Source organism: Anabas testudineus, chromosome 16, assembly GCF_900324465.2.
Source record: "Anabas testudineus chromosome 16, fAnaTes1.2, whole genome shotgun sequence".
In the NCBI taxonomy this organism is placed as follows: Eukaryota; Metazoa; Chordata; class Actinopteri; order Anabantiformes; family Anabantidae; genus Anabas; species Anabas testudineus.
The window spans coordinates 6,476,449-6,500,807 of record NC_046625.1 but is presented as its reverse complement, the minus strand read 5'-3'; the positions used below and the strand labels follow the sequence as shown (position 1 = coordinate 6,500,807).

At 39.9% G+C, this 24,359-nt stretch overlaps 1 protein-coding gene across 1 annotated transcript; it reads right to left on the bottom strand.

Moving 5' to 3' along the window:
- Positions 1 to 23,394, bottom strand: slc9a1a (solute carrier family 9 member A1a). Its single transcript, XM_026370833.1, has 12 exons — positions 22,326 to 23,394; positions 14,364 to 14,836; positions 13,712 to 13,962; positions 12,486 to 12,703; positions 11,672 to 11,874; positions 9,494 to 9,583; positions 7,662 to 7,732; positions 7,223 to 7,399; positions 6,469 to 6,595; positions 6,142 to 6,243; positions 5,353 to 5,434; positions 1 to 4,548 (listed from the first exon to the last, which is right to left on the bottom strand). The coding sequence occupies exons 1-12, from the start codon at positions 22,624 to 22,626 to the stop codon at positions 4,280 to 4,282; spliced, it is 2,364 nt and encodes a 787-aa protein (XP_026226618.1). The 5' UTR covers positions 22,627 to 23,394; the 3' UTR covers positions 1 to 4,279.
- Between the last annotated feature and the right edge of the window lie 965 nt (positions 23,395 to 24,359).

Genomic DNA, 24,359 nt, shown 5'->3' with positions numbered 1-24,359 from the left:
TTGCTATAAAGTAAAACTTTAATTTAGTGGATATATATTTTCTCACATAGTTTCACTTCTGGTTGTTAGTTTCACTGGTCGTTACAGGAATGGAATGCTGAAAGCTGAAGGTTAATCAAGAAAGTGCACACTTGCTGTCTTTCAGATTCAGATTTTACACCAATATGATAAATTACAGACATGTTTTTCTTCCATTTACATATATTTTCCCTACTTATGTGTATATAAAATAAAAAACTCTAATTATTGCAAAATTTTAATTTGCAACCTGCAAATAACAGGAAGAAATGGAAATTTAACAAACACATGAATATAGACAAAATATGAACAAAAGGGAAATTTAATCCGCTCAGTAAAGTTTAAAATCCCAGCATCTGCTTTAGGACTAAAGACACCAACACATCCCTGGTTATAAGGCCCATTATAAAATACAATCCTATTCCCTGTGATGTGTCCCCTGATAGCCATGCACAATGCAAACACTACATTTAAGCCACTTATTGCTCTCTCTAAAATTGGTGTTTGGAGATAAAGGTACCTCTTTGTTAAAGTGCTTTATGTGGCATATAAGAGAAGCCAGATTAGGCAAATTGGAGAACGGTGAGAACAAGGCAGGAAAACAGTCTTTGGGTGGTGGAGTGATGTCAATAAAGATTCATTACGTCGATGATGTGCATGCATGTGTCATCCTGTGGTTATAACCATTTGTAATTAAGGGGAAACATCAGTGTTTTTGCATGTTTCAGCCATATCTAAAGCACACTGTAGTGTTTAAGGTTCCATTTATTTCAAGCTGAGACAACTATTAGTATATATTCATCAGTATTATACAGCACTGACCTGATAGTCATGTATATGAAACGTGTTCAGTCTTTACAGATATCCGTTATGTTGTAGGGAATGAATAAAAACTGACGGCTGCCTGGATTGAAGGCAAAATAGGACAAAAGACAAAAATAAACAACATGCAAAAACACCAGCATGACATCGAGGTAAATAGCAACTTCTCAGCTTGGCTGGCTGATTGTAATTGATGCCTTCACCTTTCCCAGCTGAACATAAAACATAAACTCTTCACTGATTATAGTCACAGCTATAAACTGAGCTTGTTCCTACTTTGTGGATTCAGAGCCTGAACTGTTCTGGAGTGCTGTTAAAGGTAAACATAAGATAAATAAAGACCTCTGTAAAGCACATGCATGTGAATCCAGAAAAAGCACATGATAATAAAAACAAGAGACTTACAGCAGATGTCCCTGTAAACCTAAATAACAGCGTCTTTGTACAATACAGATGAACCAGTAAAGCACATGTCGCATTTTGAATTACACAGAAATATAAAGAAAAAAATCCACAAAGCTGAAGCGAATGCTGGTGAGACAATGGTGTCGACATTGTAATTCATTCCACCGCATTAAATGAAAGCAAATCACCACTGTATAAAAACATCCAGTGTGGACATTTTAAATTGACAACAGAAAGCATTTAGATTCAAAATAAGCAAAGACACAAGTGATTTAAATGTAAAGGTTTTGCGTACTTTGTGCGTTGAGCAGAACAAAGGTGATGTGCAAGACATTTAGATCTATGAATACAGTAAAATAGGTTCTTCTATAGGCTGTATGGCTTCAGATTAAGGTTTTCTGCACCAAACATTTCCCTTCAAGAAGAGAATGTTTGCCCCAAAAGATGCATTTGGTATAAAAACAGAAAAGTATGAAAATAGTGTTTTCTTTTTGATAAATTAAAAATCTTTGGAATAAAGTGAAGTAATTAGGGATATAACATCTATTGTTTTAAGCACTGTTCGAGTTTAACATCGTTTTTTTGATCACAACCCCAGGTTATATTAACTCATGTATCCATGATATGAAAATACAGCACTTCTGCAGAGTATGCAAATTCTCTCAGAGAATTACTCTGCTTTGCATTCAAAAAAAGACACACACACACACACACGTATTCACAAGTGGGAGTATGTTTAAAAAACTCGCTGTAATCTTCCTGAAACCTACTTACAGTCTCTGCAGAGAGAGATTAACAAAATGCCTGTAAATTGAAGCCAAATCATGGAGCGGAGAGATGATAGAAACCCTACCACATTTACAGATCTAGACAAACAGTTCTCAGGCTGCAGAGACTCACTATTGTACACTCGCATTAATTTAACGTTGCACATAAATAGCACTGTCATTTCAGCAACAACAAAAAAAGGATCTAGTGATGGGAGGAGGTATGGTACCATGTCACTGGACTTGTCAGTCCACAGATTCTTTTCTTTGTTTGACCTCATATACTTCTCTCCAACAGAGAAAGGAAATTCAATTTGGACAAGACACAGTAATTAGATGCTTTAGGATTTGACTCTCCAATCTATCAGGAGCAAACACGCTCAACTATGATGCAGGTCTGCTCAGATTTGCATGCAAGCACAGACAAAATATCCAATTACACTTGCCGTAGTAACCATAGCACAGATGCTTAAAAAAAGAAATAGTTGAGGACAATGAACAAGCCAGACAGATTACTCTGCTCTTTCCACTCAACTGTAATGTGAGCCTTCGGGATGTAAGAGGATCAGGAAGGATTCAACGGTCACTAACACCCAGAAAAACAGCCAGAATAGTGGAACAGTGACTTGCCCAAGCTCCTTCCGTCAGACTGTTTCAGAGCCCGATCTTCTCTTTTGAAGGTCTCAACTGAGAAATGACCCTCGGTGAATAGATAACAGACACGGGTCAAAGAAATTCCCATGAGATTAAAGTCAAATAGTTTCTACTCTATGTGGCACCTCTGATTGTAGAAGATATTAACAGGATGTTTGTTTATATGATATGCAAAACAAAACACGCATGCACTATAGTGGCTTATACACACACTGTACACCTATATCCAGTGCAGTAAAGAAAGATCGAACTGTACCAACTATACACTAGGCGGTGTTGTTGTACTGCAGATAACTGTTAAGTCTAGAAGTTGTACCTTCATCTTCATGTTTTAATGCCCATGTTTGATTGTAGCTTTGACTTTTGCCTCATTGATTAAAAAACGTCAGCGTTAGGTTATTTATAAATAGGGGATATATTTTACACAATCTACACTGCATAGAGTTTTTTGTCACGAGGCGCCTACGTTTCAGGACGTAGGCACCTCGTGGCATGAGGCGTGGATTTGTTCCTGTTCAGATTTACCTTCTCGTTATGTCTTACGCTTTGCTCAAGAACAATGCAAACAAAACAAAACCACGCAAAGATAGCGAGCATTGAGTATTTACATTTGATAAATTAAAAGCAGTGTTAAATGGGCACTTTTAGTTACATTTTAAGAGACATCTACAACTACTATACCGTGACATCAAAACATCTGTGTTGCATCACTGCCCTTTTCTTAAGTTTCCTGATACTCAGCTTTGCCCCACTCTTACAGGTCAAACCCAAACATTTTCAGATACACATAACTCTCTCCACAGTCACAGGACAAGGCTGCAGGTCTGTAAGCTCAACTGCAAAGAACTATGGTTCTTTTACACAGTGGTTTAAACAGCGTCTAAATACACTCGTCTTTAAACTACATCCCACAAACACTGGAGCAAGCTGATCACAAACAGATGTTAGTACCCCTGAAATCAAAAAGTGTTTTTTTAAATAAAAAAAGATTAAAAAAAAAACAAGTATTTTTACACCAAGTAAAAATGTCCGTCATGAAATAAGGCAAATATTATCAACTAGCTACACTCTAAATGTTTGAATGTCCTGCAAATTACAAGGGACAGAATTAAAGAAAGACTGGATTAAAGTAGCTTGTTCATGTGATTACATTAAGGACTATAGACCCAGCATGTGTCAGAGAATGTAGCTTCAAGAACAGAACAATCAACAATCATAGAAGCAACAGTTAGGAAGTCAACGAGAAAGAAAAACAGGCTAACACAAAAGAAACAATGATAAAACAGTCCAAACCTTTGGTAATGCATAGTTCTTTCCTGAATGTCTCAGATTATTAAACCTAGACTCCAACATGTCTCAGATAGCAGCAGCTGCTGTTCCGATCTTGTCTACAAAAATAAAGAGCAATGACAATAACAAAGTAATGGCTCTTTGTTTTTCTCTCAGTCGATCTTCTTTAGCTTTTTGTTTCTGGTTCATACAGCATTAGCAGTTTTGGCCTGTTTGGTTTCTGAACCAAAGACTTATTTTGAAGCAGAGCAGTGAAGCAGCCCTCTCTCCTAATCAGTGAAGGGGGGCATGCAGCCTGACCCCTCCATATTCGGTCTGCCGTATTAAGGCAGGAAGGGCTCATCCTCGTCCTCGTCTGCGCTGGGACCAGGGTCGCTTAGGCACCTTGTCAGCTTCTGCTGATCTTTTGCTCGGTCCTCCTCACCTGGTTTCCTAGAAGGCTTCATCATCAGCCCCTGGTCCTCATCCCCTTGGCCAGCTCGTGTGAACTCATCCATCACGTTGACAGAGTCTGGAGACTGAGGAGAGGCCAAGTCTACCTGGATGGTCGGCACTCTATCCGACGCTGGCTTCACATTGTAGGATTGGGGGTCTACACACAGAGCAAAACCATAGTTTCAACAGGGGATCTAACACCATTCTGTCATTTCATTAGTGTGCATGAACTTAGGGTGAAAAAGGAGAAGACAATGTAATAAACAGATATTAAGGTCAAGATTATATGATCACTAGACAAACTGGACAACGACCACTACCGATATTTCTCAATATAACAGAAATAAAACAAAGTAGACCACAACAAATTAAATGCAACACATGCGGGGAAAAATCCACTTTAAGCTGAAACATATAATGAAAAACAAACTACCCACGTGTAACATGCTGTAATCTGTCAACAAAAGGACTGCTCCTCATGATATCCCCTCGTTAGTAATGAGCAATTAATGAATGTTAACAAGCAGGATAACTGGAGCATGCATAGTGGGACTCCTGTTGGGTTTTGGGTTGTTGCAACTCAAAACGAATCTTCTCTACACTCACTACATACCTGAACCGAGTTTGTTCCCTTTCTGCTGCTGATCAGGTTTGAAATCTTTATCTCTGCCTAAAATGAAACCACACACCAGTTTACATCCTGGCTGGCACATGCAAACATACAGAATTTCCAGCAGGGGGAAATATCTGTTGCTGCAGCTGTAAACATTAGCTGTGCTTTCTGTGATCATTGTTTTACAAATGCTGCCTTAAAAGCCTAACACAATATAATGCCTGACACCTCTATGTTCCATTAGTGCCATGGTGAGATTCTCCCATTAGTCAGAGTTGACACCTTGACAGCACAATAGTGGTAGAAACAGAGCTTGCATGTGGCTGTGACTAAGATGGACGCGTTTACCTGAGGCCAGTCTGGCTCTGCACATGGTCGGGGAGTCAGGAGCAGCAGCAGGCACCGTCAAGTATGTATTCATCTGTTTAATCTAAGAAAACACACAAGGAATCGTGGATTTGTTTGGTCTTCTCTGTGTAATCAAAATATAAAATTCTTCTATAAACACTATTATTTATATCCAAAGCTTAGATGATGGAAATGAATGAGAAACACATCTTCTGCTTAGTGGGAGTGCTTCGGAAGTACAGCAGACAAACTTAATTAGTCCAGCAATTCACAATTATTCAATATCTTACAATAACTTCATAAATTTACATGTTGCTTTGCAGCTTTAACAGAATCCTCTTGAGTCTACAGCGGCTTCTATCATATTTGATTTAACCGAAAACAGGAGTCTATTTTTATTATGTAATTACAGACTGATGAAATGGAAGTTTGCAGTTGGGGCCATTAAACCGTGCAAATAAATCAGTCCCCTTTTGTGTCAGGAAAATGAATTTAGCAGACTGAAGGTGGACTCTAATTAGAACACAAATCACAGTTTTAGCACAGTCACAATCACAGTTTTCAGTTTTAGTTGGATCGTTTAACTTCTGAACCAGTTAGAAATAAGAAGAGCTGCCATTCATTTGCAGGTTTTGTGGAGTATACAGTGCGTCTTAATTTACCACAGGATGGTTTTGCTGTATAGTTTTTATCATTGCATATATACACATTTGGCACACACGCATTACTGAAAAACATCAATCAACTAAATGTGTTCAGTTCAATCATGATCAGGTGTAGGTATCAGACCTTCTTCTCCAGCTCAATCATCTTTTGCTTCTTGAGAAGTAAGTCACTAACTCCATCCTCGAATGGATCGGCCACCAGCGTGTGTCTGTTGTAGGAGTGCAGCTGAGAAACAAAGTAGAAAAATTGTCTATTTGAGAAATAACGTAATAGCTTGTTCCCTTTTTTACTCAAATACGTGAACAGAGGTTGGACTTCCACAGTGGCATTAACTGTCAGATTATAAAGGATCAACACTGTAATATAATAAAAAGTGTTTGTGTCTTTATTATAACTACTGATTTAACTCAAACATGCTCTAAAAAATGCATCTTTAGCTGATATGAATACCCTCTGTCTTGTCTTCTGAAGGTTAGTCCTGAGGATCTTCCTGATCTCTTCTTCTCGGCCTTTAGGAAGCTGGGGCAGAGCTCTGTCTACAGGCTTGGTTGGAGGAGGCTTCTTCGGCTGGATGTTCCTGAGAAATACACAGGAAAAATGATAAGAATTATGAAATACAACAGCCACATTTTTCTATAAAGAGATCAGGCTAATAGCTAACATTAGTTCATTACTCAGTGTGAACAAAGTAAGTTGTTTGGTTAACAAGCGGCCTCATTCTTTTTACCTGAATTAATGTGTGTATGTAAGTCTCACCCTGTCTATTAAGTCATATACCTGCATTGGATATTAGGGCTGGTAATGTCTGTACTGTTGTGGAATTTAATGGCGACACTAAGTTGGATTCATATAAATGGGCACTGTACAGTAAATGCAATTATTAGAGTTAGTAAATTAGGAAGTTAGTAGTAAGTGTGAAGTTTATTTTAACATTTAAGGACATGTTGGCCATTTGGGGGCAGCAGTTTCTATTACCTGTACCAAAGGACAGCAGGTACTGTACAGTTTGTTTTCTTCATACTGAATACAGCTGCCCACTACAGTTGAAAACATGGCTATGAGTGGATAATCTGACGTTGCAGGTGATAATTCTCTAGAGGATGTTCCCATTGGGAATGTAAAAATATCCATTATAGCAGTTTTAATCTGGACTCGTTTTTGTAGTGTGGTTACTCTAAACAGAAAATATGCACTCAATACTCACTGCATTGAAACGGTGGAAGGCACAGCAGAAGGCAGCTTGAATCCCCCTCCGCTCTCCACCAGCTCAATGGCCTGTTTCATCTCCATCTTGTGGTAAAAGGCGATGAGCTGTGGCTCCTTGGAGCGTTCGCCTGCAATCAGGCATTTCTTCACATACTTCTTGTTGAAGCGATTCAGTCTGGAAGGAAGAAATAATTAAAAGATGAAAACAGACATCAGGGATTAAAAAATAAAAGAGAGAGAGACAAAGAGGTTAGAACAGGACAGACAGAAGGGGGAGTGTACCAAGATAGTGAAGTGTGCAGAAAAAAATGGTGTTAAATGGGAGAATTAGTCTTTTACAGCAATAATTTCCCATTTATAGCCACATATAATGTGTTTTCTTTTCTTAAGTGTGATTAGTATTTGTCAGTATTTAATGTCAGTTTAAATGTCCATACTTGTCCTTCCAGTGGTGATGACCATAGTGTCCACAGATGTCCTCAATTCCAGTCAGGAGGTGGTCAAGGAACTGGGGATGAAACGAATCAGAAAGTAATTTTACTGAACAAAGAGAAGCACATTCCAGGAGGATTCCAGGCATGTTTCAGGCTCTCAAACTGAAAACCCACCTTGTATTATAACACATAACAAAGTGACACTAAACTTTTTCCCAGTGTCCAGTTTACTATTTGGAAGTGATCCGCAAAGAAACAAAACCTTATGATTAACAGTGTTATTCACTGTGATTACAGGCACTCTGATAGTTCATTCATGACTCTGCTCAATACCTTTACTTCACCACTGTTACCATTCCTCACAGTAAAAACCCTCCCAGGTAAGATGCCAGTGTCATTTGTAAGAACAGCAGGCAAAAAGTTTTAAAATTGAATCCTCAAGGTAAAACCAGCAGCAGCAGCAGCAGCAGCAGCAGCAGCAGCAGCAGCAGCAGCAGCAGCAGCAGCAGCAGCAGCGAGGTGACTGATTGGACATTATCAGCACACTTGCTAAAAGAACCGGAGAAATGTACCAGTCATTTGTTGTTCAGACTGCAGCCAACCATGGTTCACTCTGGTGTTCTGGCTTAGCCTGCAGATGACAGTCTGACAGGCAGTATTTCTATGGGAACAAGTTATTGAGCAGAGCCACAAAATTTACTTCTGTTTTGTCTGAAGTGACTGATTTATATAAAGCACAGCACTGTGGGGGTGGAGGTGGAAAAGAGTCATTAATTACCACAAAACCCACAGCCGCTCATGGTGCAATGATGTAGTGATAGACCACACATCGCTTTTGTACACTGCATATACACTATATGACTTCCATTAAGATACAGAGGATATTTTTAATAACTTCTCATCAAGATGGTGAAGAAGAGTACTGTATTGTCCTGCCAATGAGACATAAAGCAGATCAAATTTCTAAAAGGAGCACACATAGCATCTTGGTGGGATAGACAGATGTTTGCCAAATTAAATTCACTGTGTAGCACTCCTTATGTATTCTGCATTAATTGTACCTCAGCACTTTACAGCTGTGTCCTCAGCTCACTGTGTTCACTGGTGTTTTACAGTGGAGGAGAAGCCATAATGACAGCCTGCTCTTCTAGCCTCAAGCAATGGTGACTCACTGCTGTCTTGGAGAGGGCAGTGTGTGTATAAACACAGTGTGTGTGTGAGCGTATGTGTACTTAACTGAGCTTTAATAATAACTTTAAAACACTCAGGGAGTGTGAACCATGGTGGTCGCTCATGGATGTGTTAGACTAGCAAATACTATGGTTACAAAAACCTTTAAGCATGAGACAGTGGGACCAATTTTAATTAACTAGCTAGTTAAAAGGCTGCCGTTACATAATTGTGTGTCAAAACTATTATTTTAATATTTAAAATCTGAGGTTTGACATTTACTGCATTGTACCAGTACAGCAGAGTCTGAAGTGAAGTAACACAACACAGCCAGTAGATGGAAGCAGCAATCCAAGTTTAGATTTAACAGCTTCAGAGGCCTGTTACTGGACCATGAGGCTACATTTCACTGCATGTGACTACAAATGATTCATTTCTCAGTGCAAAGCAAACCAATATCAAATGTTCCGGATAATATTTTCATATCTGTTACTGTGACTGAGGTGCGCAAATAAAAACACGGAACAGGACGTGAGATTGCCTTGTTATGAAAAAGGGAAATCTGATAAATTTGTTTTTATCTGCATTGTGGGTTAGCCATGTTCATAAACCATCTAGAAATCATCAGCGCCTGATGATGACTGAACAGGAGTATCGATCCATACCTGAGTATGGATCTCCTCATTAATGGAGCGCTTGGCCTCCTGTTTCTTCTTCACTGCCAGCAGGTCCACCAGGGGTTTGATGGTCATGCCCTGCAAGTAAGATGAGAGGAAGAAAAGATTATTCACTCTAACCCTCTCCTAAACATTGGCTTGTATCACCTAGTCTATGCAGGGATGAAATATGATTTCATGTGGGCTAGCATATGTGCTTCTACATGGTCAAATACTGACAACTGCAGCTAATTTGCTTGTCTTGCTCTAGCAGAAAACACCACTGAACGCTATGGTGCTTTTGTTTCAATTCCATGAATGTAAGCATAAGCTCAGTAGTAGCACCCTTCACAAACTGGCACATTTAGCAAATGCTTCAGGAGCCGATTAATAAAAACAGCAGGTTTTCACACAATCATTTGCAAACAACTCTGCCATCTTTGCTGTTAATCTCCAGCTAGTTTACAGGATGATAATGTGGGAAGTTCCAGATTTGAGCTTCAAAAATCTGCAACTGGTCCTGTTCACAAAAAAAAAAAAAAAAAAAAAAACTGGTGAAGAGTAGCAGATTGTCTTTTCCCCTTTCATTCTGACTTAAATGCTTTTACTTGTATGGTATGGTCTAAATATCTTTATGTGAATCACATTGTATGGTCAAAGTGAATCAGTTAACAGGATTAATAAGATTCCTAATAGGATTAGTAATTATGCTTGGCTACATCAGAATGAACAAATGTAAAAATGCCTGATGTTTGGTTACTATTGGACTATAATCATTTGTGTGTGTGTATCTGCACTGGGCCCTGTCTGCGCCTAAAAGTCTGAGTGTATAATTTCTCTTCTTAAAGAGATTAATCTGGCCATCTGGTTAATTGTGATAAGAGGATGACGCAATGTTCTTGCTCTTTAATAATGTCCTGTTGTGGAGAAAAGGAACTGGCACTTTTTTTTAATTATTGTAAATAAACCCACAAAACGTGTCACATAGATATGAATGATGATAATCACCTAAACAAAGGGAAACGTAATATTTCATAGATTGTTGCAAATGTTCCAATCCCAGTTTAGGCTAATCAGTGCATTAAAAAATATCATAATGTATCATAATGGAGCAATTTACAATTTACCTATTAAACCAGTCAAATAAACCAGGGAATAGTTCCTCCATCTGTTTCTTTGCGCATGAAAATTGCAGTTATAGAGTTTAACACTTAATCAAATTAAAATTTCTGACTGAAAAGAGACAAACAACAAACAGAGTGGAACAGACAAACAAAAGTAACAATAAATTAAATAACCCACAGCACCTAGGCATTGATCTAGCTAATCAGGCTACAAGCTAATTCAGAAATAAACTCCTTCATTGCAGGTGAAACCTCTACCTTCTACCTTCTGTTCTCCATCTGTGTCATCATCAGACCAGTGAGTGCTGAATCCAGCAGCATCAATAAAACATTTATTCATCTAGCCTGTGAGGAAAGGTAAGATGTGTTGGGTGTTTTATTTTAGTCACTGCAATTCTGGGTCAAATTCACGCCCAAGTATATTCCTTCACTTAACTTCCTTAACAGGGAGGCTTGATTATCTGAAACACTGTATGTAAACAACCAGCATCTTTATCTTGCTTTTACAGGATGTACTGCGCTGGAATGTTATGGATGTGGATGCGTTTACTTCAAGAACAAAAAAAAAAAAAAAGAGAATATCTGACCACACGAGGCTGAGGAACTGATGTAACATCAGTTGCAAACTGACCTCTCATTGCAAGTGCAGTGCTGTGTTCATGACTCAGCATGTCCAGTGTGAACAGGTTTTACAATGTTTAACTGAAACAGAATTCTTGTTCTGGTTCTATTTGTGTACCAGTCAATGTGAATTCACAACAGTAAGTGAAAGTTCAAACTAGACTTACTACACAAAAAATTAGGCATTTTGCAAATGTGTTGGTGGTGATGCCAGATGCAAATAAGTGGGTAATATGCAAAACATCTGAATAAGATCCATGCAGCATCTTATTGTGATAATATACCAAAAGACAAATGTCTAAAGTTTTAGTTACACTATAGGCCTCAAGTTGTTAACAGAAGAATATAATAAAATAATATTAATAATAAAATAAGCTAGCCTGAATGCACCTTTTAAAGTCTCTTAAAGTCTACATTAGCAATCTTGATGCGTTAATCATACCTGAACAAAGACAGTGAAAAAGATAACAGTGATGATGGCAGTGAGGAACATCTCTCTCATAGGAAAGTGATCCTTGTTCAGCAGAAAGCCAAGAGCGAAGGCAATGGCACCTCGCAAGCCACCGTAGGCAATGATAAACTGGTCTTTTGTGGTCAGCTTGACGATGCGAAACTTGTTCATGAAGTAAGTCAGAACAACCACACCTGGGAAGGACAAGACAACGAGGAACCATGATTTAGTCCGGGGCTGTATGCATCTTCCTAATAGCAAAAAGCATTCTTTTTAGACAAAAGTCTAAATGACATATTTTATGTACCATAGTATTTAATAATATTCAATGTATCTCCATTAAATTAAAACATTAACATTAAACAAAGATAATGATTAAGCACTAGATGTCACATCACACCTGACCATTCTTTCACTCAGTCTCACTCTCCAACAACACTTATAACTCTAAACAGACAATTGATCAGCTGAAGGACTTGTGACAGCCGAAGTCAACATAGAAATCTTGTGGCAATTTCTCACAGACGCACACAAACGACAGCTGTGTGATGAAACATTTTGGCAACATTTAGTGCTCTCAGTTCCCTCTTTGAGAAACAGACCTTTTTCTCCCACACATAATTAACCATATAGTGTCAAATACAGATCACTTTAGAGTGAACTATAACAGATTTATCTGCTTTAAAAAAAGAAGAAGCTATTTTACTTGAGTCTGTAAATGATAAAAATCAAATTGTTCAACATCTCACACAAAATAACCTCCCAAATAAACATTTATCTGCAGAAATGCTGTAAAGGAGCTCACCTATAACCCGTGCCACCAGACACAGGATGACGGTGACAGTAACAAAGGTCCAGTTCCAAGAATGAGGTCCGTCCACAGTGGCTACGCCCAGAAAGATGAAGATCAGTGTCTCACTGACGCTGCTCCACATTTTTAAGAAATACTTGATGGTGGTGTGGGACTTGTGGGATATATTGGCCTCTACATAAGGTCGCATCACCGCCCCACATGCTATTAATCTGGAAGGAGAAAAGTCTAATGTTAATTCATTGATACAGAAAAAAGTGGTTGTAGAAAATATAGATTTAGAACTTCATTGTTATATTTCTAAATGTGCTTGTTGTCTTATTCTAATCCTGGGGTGTGACATCAAATTATTTTTGAGATAAATGTACACATCTAAAAGAAAAACGACTTGAGCTGTCTGCAACGCTAAAGGCACAATTTAACTTGAGGTCCTTTCCCCGGAACAACTGACACCAATAAAGATATCAACATCTCTCTCGTGACCACTTCTGTATTCCTTGTTTGCATTGTTTCCATGTGGTGACCAAATGGCATCACTGTCCAAGCTGCAACAGCTGCTTAACATTCACCCACATTCCACTTGCTGGTACTGATCAAATGACCAGTAAGCTATTTGACCTCTTCTTTATAAAAACAATATGAAAAAACACACTGACAATGAGGTTTGGAGGTAAAGTAAAAAAAAGACAGTCAGCCTTTGGAAGAGACTGACCTTGAAGCTACACATGCTCCCATTGGCCCTGACAGTATATCATCACCTCCTGTCTGCAACATCTAGCACCATAAACATAAAATGGATTGATACACACTGAAGGAACTGAGAATATTGGGATGCCAATAAATTCAAGGGTGATTTAGGTGGTGATGTGATTAATGCATTATGCCACTAGTTCTAGGGAGTGTAATCTACCACAACATACAGCCGACAGTTAATGTCATAGGGGTGTAGCTGAAATGGATTTTCCCTGAAGTGGCAAGGTTATAAATACACTGCCCGTCCAAAAAGAAAAAGTCACCACCTGGATTTAACTGAGCAAATAAGTAAGAGCCTCCCATTGGATAATTATTGCATGGATGATTATTTATCAGCTGGCAAAAGTTGTTAAACCCTAACTAATGCAGTGAATAGCTTCTCATTTCCTAAACAACCATGTCTGAAGACACAACAGTGCAAATAGGGTACTATGTTGGTTTGTCTCTATAGCCAACCCCAAACTTACGCCATAATGCCAGACAGATGGAACATCTCAGCTGATAAATATGCCATGTAGCTGTACACAAAGACAAAAAGTGGCTCGATGACACGTGTGTGGGAGGTAAAGCGTGAAGTGAAGGCAGTCAGGATCCCATAGATAGCTCCTACTAGAACGCCTCCCACAGCCACCACCAGGAAGGAGATGACACCAAGAAGGCTTTCCGTCAATGTCACTGTGCCAGCGCCTGCAAACTCCTCAAAAAGGTGGTACAGAACCTAGGCAAAGCAAGAGGAAAAGAAAATGATAAAAAAACAAACAAAAAAAAAACAGGAACAATTTTAAGATTTGAAAGAAGCAAAAGTGAATAATATGAATAGATACAAATAGAATGTCGATGTCAAAAACACCAGCTGTTAAAACTAAAGTTGGTGCCTCGAATGGCTATGATGCAAGCACTTTCAGTAACTTAAAACTGCAGATGGTGCCGTATTGGAACAAGCTAACAGCTGGTGTGCTGTGAACTGAGGATTACTGTGAGGTGGCAGGCAGGTGTGTGGATCACTAATTTTATATCGACAGCAAGTCTAAATACAAGGTTAAAGGAATATAGTCCAATGACACAACAAGAACATGTGAAATTGTGATTGTGTGCTGCATTCCTGTTTTGGTCACTCACCACAGTGACGGCATCATTGAGCAGCGATTCGCCAAACACCAGGATGTGCAGCAGTTCATTAATGTGGATTTCTTCAAACACAGCAAGCACAGCAACAGGATCTACAGCTGAGATGATGGACCCAAACAGCAGGCAAGGCAGGAGCCCTATTAAGCTGAGGCCTGTTTGATTGGCTGGCTGGATCTGACACACGGCATATAGCAAGCCACCGATGAAGAAGGCATTCCACAGAGTCCCCACAACAGCAAACATCAGGATCGTGCCCAGGTTCTCCATGAAGGGGCGTATGGGCAGGAAGTAGCCAGCATCCAGGATAATGGGGGGCAGCAGGCAGAGGAAAAACACATCTGCGTCCATCACAGGTGGGACCTTCTCTCCAGCTAGTTTGATGAGCCCCCCCACCACCAAACCCACCACAATCAGCAGGCAGCTTTCTGGCACAATGTTGGACAGACGAGGAACCAGGTGGAACCCTGGAAAAATAGAATGAAAAATATACATAAGAACCAAAGGAACAGGCCGAGACCAAGTACAAGAACGAGTCAGTGGTTTATCTGGGCAGTCACTGCAGGATTCGACATTTCTAAGTCTGCTTTGTTTGTCTCAGGTGATAAATGATTCAAGGTGTGTCTGTGTAAAAACAGAAGAAGACTGCACTGACATTCTTCCCATCTGTTTTTGCACTGTCACAAAGACAAACTTGCTAACATAACATTACAAGAGCATTCAGTTGTCAGTCCCACCTCCCTACACATTCAACAAATTCTAACCTTTGCTTTAAATTTACAATTCTTTGATACTCCACAGGTCTCCCTGAAAAATAAAATACAACTATATGTACATTTTGTACACACCAATGTTAATTTTACTTTTAAGGACTAGATGCTTGTCTTTAAAACTTCTAAAAAGTCAGTATTTTCAGCATATGTGTACAGTGGAATCACTGGTCTGGTTTGTAAATAAAGAACGTGACATGCACTGTAAACAATACACTATAGACCAAAGTGTTAGGACTGTGGCCTTGTGAATTCTTGAAGAAAAAAAATGGAAATAATATGCAAAACATTGATTGTCAACAGATGTCATGTGACAGGTGAACAAGTCCATGCTGTAATTTAAATACATATGCCATGAGCACACATTCAGCAGACGAGGCAGAGACTAAATAAGCAGTAAGGAAATCTTTTAGGTTTCATGTGTCCGGTTGTTTACACACCAATTCAATTTAGGAGTTTCACAATTGAAATAACCTTTTGCAATTATCTGCTACTGCTTGAGGCTGTGTGGCTTTTATGTCACAGCACAAGCAGCTCAGGAAGGGACTCCCTCGAGACTGCCTCTATAAGCAATAATACCGCCTGACAGATAACAAATCTTTAAATGCAAAAGGTTGTCTTTTACTCGATAAGGCTTGCCCATACAAGATGGTAAGACGCCACAAATACCTAACACTCTGAGCTGCTGGGGAGTTTCACATGAAATCATGAACACTGACAAGGACTGTTACACAGTGTGATACACAGTGAGGAGACAGGACAAATGATCTTGCACCCAGTCTAATGCATTAGTATCTAAATAGATAATAAGTTTTCACTATGTCCACAGGCAGACTGTTCATGTAAAGAAACATGTCTGTGACTCCCCCTTCCATTCCTCTTCCCCACAGCTCAGCTTTTCTTCAATAAAGGCTGTGATTTTGTCATTGACTACCAGTAATATTATAACCTCTTTGAATAAATGGGATAAGGCTAATAAGTGAATATGACCATAAAATAGACCATTATCCAATGGGAGGCTTCTACCTATTTGCTTAGTTAAATCAAGGTGGTGAGTTTTTTTTTTTGGACGAGGAGTGTATGTGGACTATCCACAACTATATTTTCAAAGGGTAACCTTCAGATTAAATTTAAATTTAAATTTAAAAGCATTTGCAGCAGCACACGTTTGGATGTTTATACACAGCTACGAAGTTCTTCTGTTGAAGAGTAGCTGGTGCAGTGACAGCAGCACCATCTTAGACATAGAGCGTCCTGCTCGTTCTTAAGCAAGGAGAGGAGCAGGCAGGTGAACAGTTTAGGTCTTATTCAGTTTTCTTACAGTTAAGGGTGGGGCAATAAGTTAAAGTAGCAATATTGACTTATTAGCACATCACATAGTATGTTGTGTAATGGCCAGGCCTTGCACACATGCTGCCAGTAAACCAAGGTATATGAACTGACAGCGAATTTAAGCTTCATGTTATTATTCCAGTGCCTTTATCCTAAGGACGTGTGAAGCATCAAAGATTCTCTTTGGGAATACAAAACATCTGAAGCAGGAGAGGGGTGTTTATACTTGGCAAGTTAAGGACAACACTATTAGTGTTTTAGTCTAAAAGACTGCATGTCAATGGAGTATACAGCTGCACGCAGCTGTAGGTCTGACGCAAGATTATGAAGGAACCTTTTACTTAATTGGTCTAAAGTGGCCAAATCTTCCCTTAATGAGCTGTTAGGCCCAAAGTCTTAGTCCCCTAAAATATTATTAGTAGCCTGTTGGCTCAGATACTCTTTGATAACTGCTTGAAACAGTGCTCAAAACCTCATACGACTCCCCTGAAATCTTATGTGGCAAGCAGGATGCAAATTCCATTGCTACTTTGAGACTAAAGCATGTCTCTTGAGAAGACATCATCAATGTTTGCCAGAGGCTTCAAATTTACAGCTAAATGACCATCACACATGAAAACATTAGCATCAACCAACTAGAGACACTGTTATACATCATAGAGAAATCTTTCTCTATGACTACACGTGGGCCTGCTCCCATCCAATAGGCTAATTAGTCCCAGATGAACTGAACAGATTATGGTGGCAGTCTGTCCTTAAACATTATACTCAACATAAAGATTCTGCTATTTCTTGAAAGTTAATATCAATTTGTTATATCCTTGCTACCATATAAAGTACTGAAAAGGAATTAAACATTCCCCAGTTAGTAATTTACGAACTTATGAACATTTCGTTTTATTAATATGCTTTTGTTTACGATACCAGAACTTAGCTTAACTCATGTTTAGACTCATACTTGTTTAGCCTGTTTTGCCCAAATACAATAAGCTCTTACCACATCCAAAAAAACTGAGTCTGCTAAAAAAAATTAAAATAAAAAAGAGCATTTGCTTCTACAAGTCAGAACTTGAGGGGACGTATGCGCTACACTGCTGAGCAAAACTATATTATGCTGTTTGCTTGCACCATATGCTCTACTCAGGGAAAAAGAACAACTTTTGCAAAAAGCTGATGAATAGTAGGAGCCAGTGCTACGAGAATCTAAGTTTAAGTAGGCATCAACACAGTGCAACTTACCAATGTTAAATAATTACTGATTGGCTCTTGATGTATTTTATCATAACAGTCAAGTTATAATAACCTGCAGCATATGATCAGGCAATTACAGGGAATAGAATACTGTTTACCATTTAATTTTAATAAACAGCTTGACAGAAACTTACTACTATTTTCATTCAACGCCCACAGGGCAGGGATTACGTCCAATGGTTACACCTGGGAGTGGCTGCATAAACATAATATGCCGTCGCCCACTTTGCACCTCATTTCATTTGGCAACAGAGCAGTTTCACCTAAAGGAGAGCTTTTTGTCACATGAAGATCTTAAAAACTCATAAAACCAGTTTACTGCTACATTTTGATACTGTTCTTATGAGTGGGATCCACAAAGTAAATATTTTAAGGCATATTTGCATTGTTTTAGAAAACCTGCTTTTGTCAGTATGCATTGTGCTAAATATCTGAAATATGTTCACCGTTCACTGTGTTGACATTTGTAGGCACAGCCGAACAAACCGGCCTCATAAGAAAAATAGGATCTTGTTCATGTCCAAGCATTACATGCATGAACATGCAGGTGCATTTAGCAGGTTTGTTACAAAAACGCTGTCACAAAAATACGATTTTGATATGTAATGATCACTTCCTAGTTCCAAAGTTAACATTAGTTAAAGTGGTTTGGTTTATGGGAAGGTACAGATCTGTCGATTCCTGAAAAAAGAGGAACTTTAACTTAACTAAATAATCAGTCAGGAGTGACTAGGAGGAACACGTGAGGACTGCATGACCAAGAGGAGACAAAAAGCCGTTCAGTATCAACACTGACCGATCGAATGTAAACACTTACTACCCACGCAAGACCAAGAACAAAAGGACACATGGAAGGAAGCTTTAAGTTTTCAACCCACATTAATCGGTGGCAGTTAACACATTCTTAAATGTCTCCTGCATTAAAATGGATAAAAACCTTAGAGTATCTAACACGTATAAAGATTTTCTGCCACATATTTCAACCTAAGAGTTTCATCCTGGCTGCCTGTCGACAAGAAGTGCTGCGTCCATGACTCATTCCCTCTTAGCAACAAGGTTATTGAAAACCAAAGGGTAAAGCCTAACGGCTCCTTTACTTGTGTGCTTGTGTACCCAGTGTCAGCGCAGCCTGGTACCTGCTACACCTTATCATTTCTAAAAGCAGATCTGCATCCTGTTACCAAGTGACGAACTGTATGCTGCTAGCAACCAAACCTGTTAGATCAGGCAAACTTAAGAAGACAGAAACTGTTTAAACAGTCCCTTTGGTTAAGAAGCGACTGATAACACATTTGACTTCCTAGAAAATGAAGATGCTAAACTTGCAAAGCAACTTTGAAGTTCAGAGAAACCTCAAGAAATGCATCTAATTGAGAGAGGTGCCTTGTTCCTGACAACAGGGCTGTGTAAAAGATAAGCTTTTCTGAGTCCATGTTGTGGACTGTTTAAAGCAGACCACTGTGCTCCTCAAGTTGTCTTGAGGACCAATGTTGGTTTAAATTATAAATAATGGTCTGCAGCTGGTATATTTTAGGATGATCCCTGAATCTATGACTCACTTTGAGTGATTCCACACAAGGCTGTTTTGAATGTTAAGGCAATAATTGTGATGTTACCATCTTTTTTTAATTCACCTTCCAGTACCTTCTGATGAGAAAATTAGGAGTATTTAATATTATTATAAACTCTTAGAACCTCATTGATAAATAACATGCTGCTTGTAAACAGCACATTGAGCTGCTCCTTTAGCTTTCACAGTCAAACCTTTGCTTTGCCAAAAGGTGTGGTTTCTCATGGCGTAGGCCTAAGGCACCTGCAATCTTTCTCACACAGCCATTATAAATCATGACAATATTAAGGTCTATGCCTCTTAACGGGTTTGCTCAAATGTATGCCCAACATATTCACTGAACTTACAGAGTCATATGTCTTGTCATAAGTGGCGATACACTGAGTCGTCCACTGCAAATGAATCATAAGTGAGACTTAATGTTCAAGAATGATTTTAGAGCTGGTTTAATGGTCAAGCCAGTGAAACCGATAATGCCACCCTACTTACAATATTATCAAATGTTTACTATTGATAAAAGAAATCCTTTAAGGTATGGACTAATCTCTCTCTATTTCTCACCAAACAAATGAGCTAAACAATAGCAGCTTTTCTGAACCTGTGTCAATCAAGACTTACAGAGCTAAAAAAAAAAAAAGTGAGCAGTTTACAAATTTAGTAATTAAGTAATGTCAAGGCACAGAAATAAAATTATCCATAACCTGACGGTTTCACATAATGGCTGCTGAAGTTGCTACTGTTACAACTGCTGATGAAGGAAAGAGTTGCACAGTCTTTTGCATTTCCCCTGATGTCACATCCTTCTAACTAAATTCTAAATCCCCAGCCAACCCTCCTTCTTCCTGCTTAGATATGCTCTTCTACCATCTGCTATACTCTACAACGCTCTGCAGAGCCTTTCAGGTATTAGTCATCATCAAATTACAGTACAATAAATGCTGGTCACGGCACGGTCATGATCTGTGTTCATTCAGTAGCTGCGAGCCCTGTATGACCTAACTGTATCAATGACTTGTCATTTTACAGGAAGAATGTGACAGCCCCTGTGGTTCATGACTTGCTAAGCACTTAAATTCAAAAATGTTTTTGTACTTTGCATTATTGCTGCGCAAGTGCATATCAGGTGTGTTATAACATCACAAACTAGCTAGCAATCTAAAAAAAAAAGAAAAAAAATGGCAGTTATTATTTCCTTTTTTTGCTTCAGTTGAATCTAACTAATTCTTCACTCCTGCAAATATGGATCAAAATTCAGGTTGCAGTTTGACTTCCACAACAACAAAAGCCACACCTCTCAGATAACAGCTACACCCTTGTAACAGGGTGTGTCTTTTGGTCTTTTGTGGAAGGTTGTACTCAGGTAAGATCCTCCTTCTTTTCAATTGTTTAAGCAGTAGTGCACGGTGAGACTAACTGGACTTGTCAGACATGTTACACATTGAAAACAAGCAGTTTCACTGCCCCAGGGTAATTACTAAAATGTGTGGCCGCTACTTCATATAATCTGTAAAGTTTAAATTTGATGAGGCTATAAACTAGTCTAAACATTACAACCCCACACAGTGTGTTTGTTACTGTTTATAATGGCTGGTGAAGTCTTATTTATGTGGCATGTTGTACTGATATGTTACATATTACACAAAAACCCTTGCAAACACACCAATCCATTAAACAAAGTGGATCACTTTAGCAGGATTACTGAGTTTACTTACTTACTGAGCCACTTACTTTAATACTTTTAAGTATACGTCTGTGAAATTACATCTGCTGGGTTTTGATTTATAGGAAAAGGTTTTGCTCTAGGTATAATCAATTCAAAAAAAGCCTTTTTGTCAAAAATAAGGACAGAAAGACACCATGACTACATGCACAGTAGCTTAAATGGTAAATGGACTGTGAATGTACCTTTAGGCTTGTAAGATATTAGGCCTATGACATGAACCAGAGATACGGCCATGGCTGAGAAGTGTAGCAGCCACATTGAATTACTCACAGCCCATATTCTGCCATCCTGGTATAATCAGAGGCTTCAGGTCACCACTGTCTGCTGCGGCTGTCAGCCTGCACACTCATCCAATCTCATTTCAGTTCTGCCTCCCCTCTGCTTCATAAATCATCATCATTTTCACTCCATGTCCTTGAGCAGCATGCTAACCAAGAGCCACCCGAGCCAGGTGGTCCCTCTTTGACTGTTCCCTCCCCAGAGACACTGGGCTTCTCGCCCGGACAGTTAAGCAGTATCCTCCCTGACTGCAGGCTGGCGCTCAGTCAGGCCCCTGATGTCACAGGCAAATGACATGATGCTGGCTTTGTTAAAATGTTAGCACGGGACAATGCAGTATTCTGTTTAGAGCATGAGATGAGAGAAGGAAGGACAGGACAGTAGGGAAATAAAGAAACGCCAATTTAAAATAGAGCAGCACAATTTGGGATGATGACAACATCCCAAATAGTTGCTTTCCAATAGCAATTGTGCTGCATTCAGCTGCTTAGTCATCACTGTAGCAAGGAGTAAGTCGGGCTCTGGAGAAACACCCTCTCCACATTAAACCATCAGATCTGATGAGTAATCTCCAAAACAATCAATACTGATTTACCCTGAGTCAGATTGAAATTACTGAACTATTCCTGTCAAACCCGTTATGCCACTACACCCTGGATGCATCTTTGATTTATATGCAGATTACAAGGAAGAAGAGGGGCTGAGATTATTCTGCAGCTTTAAAAAAAAAGCAGGATATCTGTGTCAGAAACTGGGAACCACTATATTAAGTTATTGTAACACGCTTGTTGTCTGCACTTGTCAGGAACTTAGCCCATCTATAATGGAGGTGTTGACATTACCTGATCTCAGGTGAGACTGAAAAAGCAACTAACACACTCAGTGTCTCATATGAATTAAGGAAAACAGATTCACTTGAAGCTAAGTCTACCTGCAGTGACCACACCTGACGTCCACGACCTAACGCCAGCACTCGGCTGGCATTTCCTGGAATGGCTGCAGTCACACACCGAGCTCCACATGATACTCACCCAGCTTCATTAGGGAGGCGAGCAGCACCCACAGGGAGATTTCAAACGGGACCTTGACGTGTTTGTAGTCGACACTAAGCACGGGGAAAACCTTTTTAGACTCGTTACGGTGGTGGCTCTCATCCCCCGAGTTGTGGTCGCCCGATTGGGGGTCCTGGTGGCTGGTGTCGGGAGAGCTGGCGGCTCCGAGCGGGAGCACGGTGCCCTCCAGGAGCACCAAAACCAGCAGCAGCAGCAGTCCGCGCTCCGGCAAACTCACGCCGAAGCCGGCCCGTCTGTGCGACCCTGTCCTGGGAGTCATGTTGCTGAACACAAATTAAAACAAATGTGGTTGTACAGGTCCGCTTGAAGCCCAGCTAGTTCCAGGAAGTTGCATACGAGTGATAAGAGTTAACTTATAATGCAGTCCAGTACAATAACCCTGTGAACGGACTCAACGGTCGGTTCGGCTAGCTTAAACCGAACCCGGCGGGTGGCGTCAGCTAGCTTGTGTCCAGGTGAACCGTCGTACCTACACAGGCCGAAAAAACGCAGAAAATCAGAAGATGCTGCAAAGACTTTCTGTTTTAATGTGGTCCACAAGTTCGTCCGGTTCTGTGTCACTGACTGCCGTCGGTAAAAGATGTCATTGTTGATGCTGGAGGTGAGCGGCACACATCGGCATCCCCTCCGCGCCCGATCTTCCCCTCCGACAGCCCGAGAAAGTCGTCCGTGAGGCGGCGGCGGTGCTCCGATGCTGACCTTGAACAACAAGCCGCACAGCTACCACATTGCATTTTTGCCGTGCACTTATTAGCGTAAGGTTGTTTCAACTTTGTTCACATCGGTGTCCGTGTATGCGGCATTTTCTTTTCTTTTCTTGTCTTCCCAATAAAAAAAATAAAAAGAGGACATCGGCCGAGCTCTCAGCTCTGGAGGAGGATGCGGCTCGACTTCCACGCGGTGCTCCGCCCCGGCTTCGGAGGCTGCTCCCGGGTCGTCAAGACAAGTGGCGACAGGTTCTCGTCTGCAGCGGTGTTTAGCTCCATACAACCTTCAAAAAGCACACCCACCCATCCGAGGATGGATGTAGGTGTAGCCTGGAAGGGGGAGGGGGGGGCGGTGGCCGACTATAGTGACACCTATAGGAATGGAGGCTTGAGAAATCTCACAGGGAAGAGAATTAAAAATAATACCACCTCTATAATTGCTCCATCCTTCACACACCTGTGCATGAAGGAGGCTGACACACGGTTTGTGATCCCACTGGGATGCTGCATGTCAGAGAGGTCAAAGTGCAACGTCAACAACTGACCTCAAGCCTCAGATTGCAATATTATTATTCCCTCAAGGACAAAAGCAGAATACTGAAGATGCTCAGTGAAGCTTCACCGTTGTTACCTTAAATAACTACACCTCTTCTGCCCATTGAAAACTTTTACAACACGTTGGTTCAGTGACTGTAAGCAGGCATTTAAACAAAAGACGGCGTCACATGAATATAATCATGGAAATATGGTTATGACTTATGAAATTATGAGCGGCAGTATTCACAATGGCTGATTAAGGAGTGGGGGTGCATATATTTTTAGAAGTTGACTTTAGCTGGAGTACAGAAATAGCTCTGTCCTATAGGGACATTGTGTTTGTCCAAGAGGTCAGCAGTCAGTGTCAGCTTTAGGTAGGTATAGGTCACCACTGCACATTAAACCTTACAGATCTATATTAATCTCTCCTCTGTACCATTTGGTTTTCGTTGTCGCTGTGTCTGTGACCTTGGAGACTACTTGGACTGCAAGTTTTTCAAAATTGTGACTCAGCGTAATAGTGACTTACCAGGCACACCTTCCAGATATAGTAACATATATTTCCTCTAATAACAAAAGCACTGGCTTGAAGCAGGCCTGCTGTTAGACAAGGATGGTTTGTGTTCAGCTGACTTTACAGGTTTATCAAACCTAAGAATAGTAGCTTAAATAGCTTAAATGAAATGCGTTTGGACATTTTATAGACTCGTAATTTGCAAAATGAATCACAGTTTCAGGTCCTAGCATT

Bases quoted from the DNA above. Each gene is read 5' to 3' on its own strand.
- slc9a1a (XM_026370833.1), bottom strand. From the start codon at position 22,626: ATGACTCCCAGGACAGGGTCGCACAGACGGGCCGGCTTCGGCGTGAGT. The intron at 6,244-6,468 runs GTATTCATATCA...TTTGTTTCTCAG, and splicing joins TTCAGAAGACAAGACAGAGG to CTGCACTCCTACAACAGACA. The intron at 4,549-5,352 runs GTAAACGCGTCC...CTCTGTGTGTAG, and splicing joins CAGAGCCAGACTGGCCTCAG to ACCCCCAATCCTACAATGTG.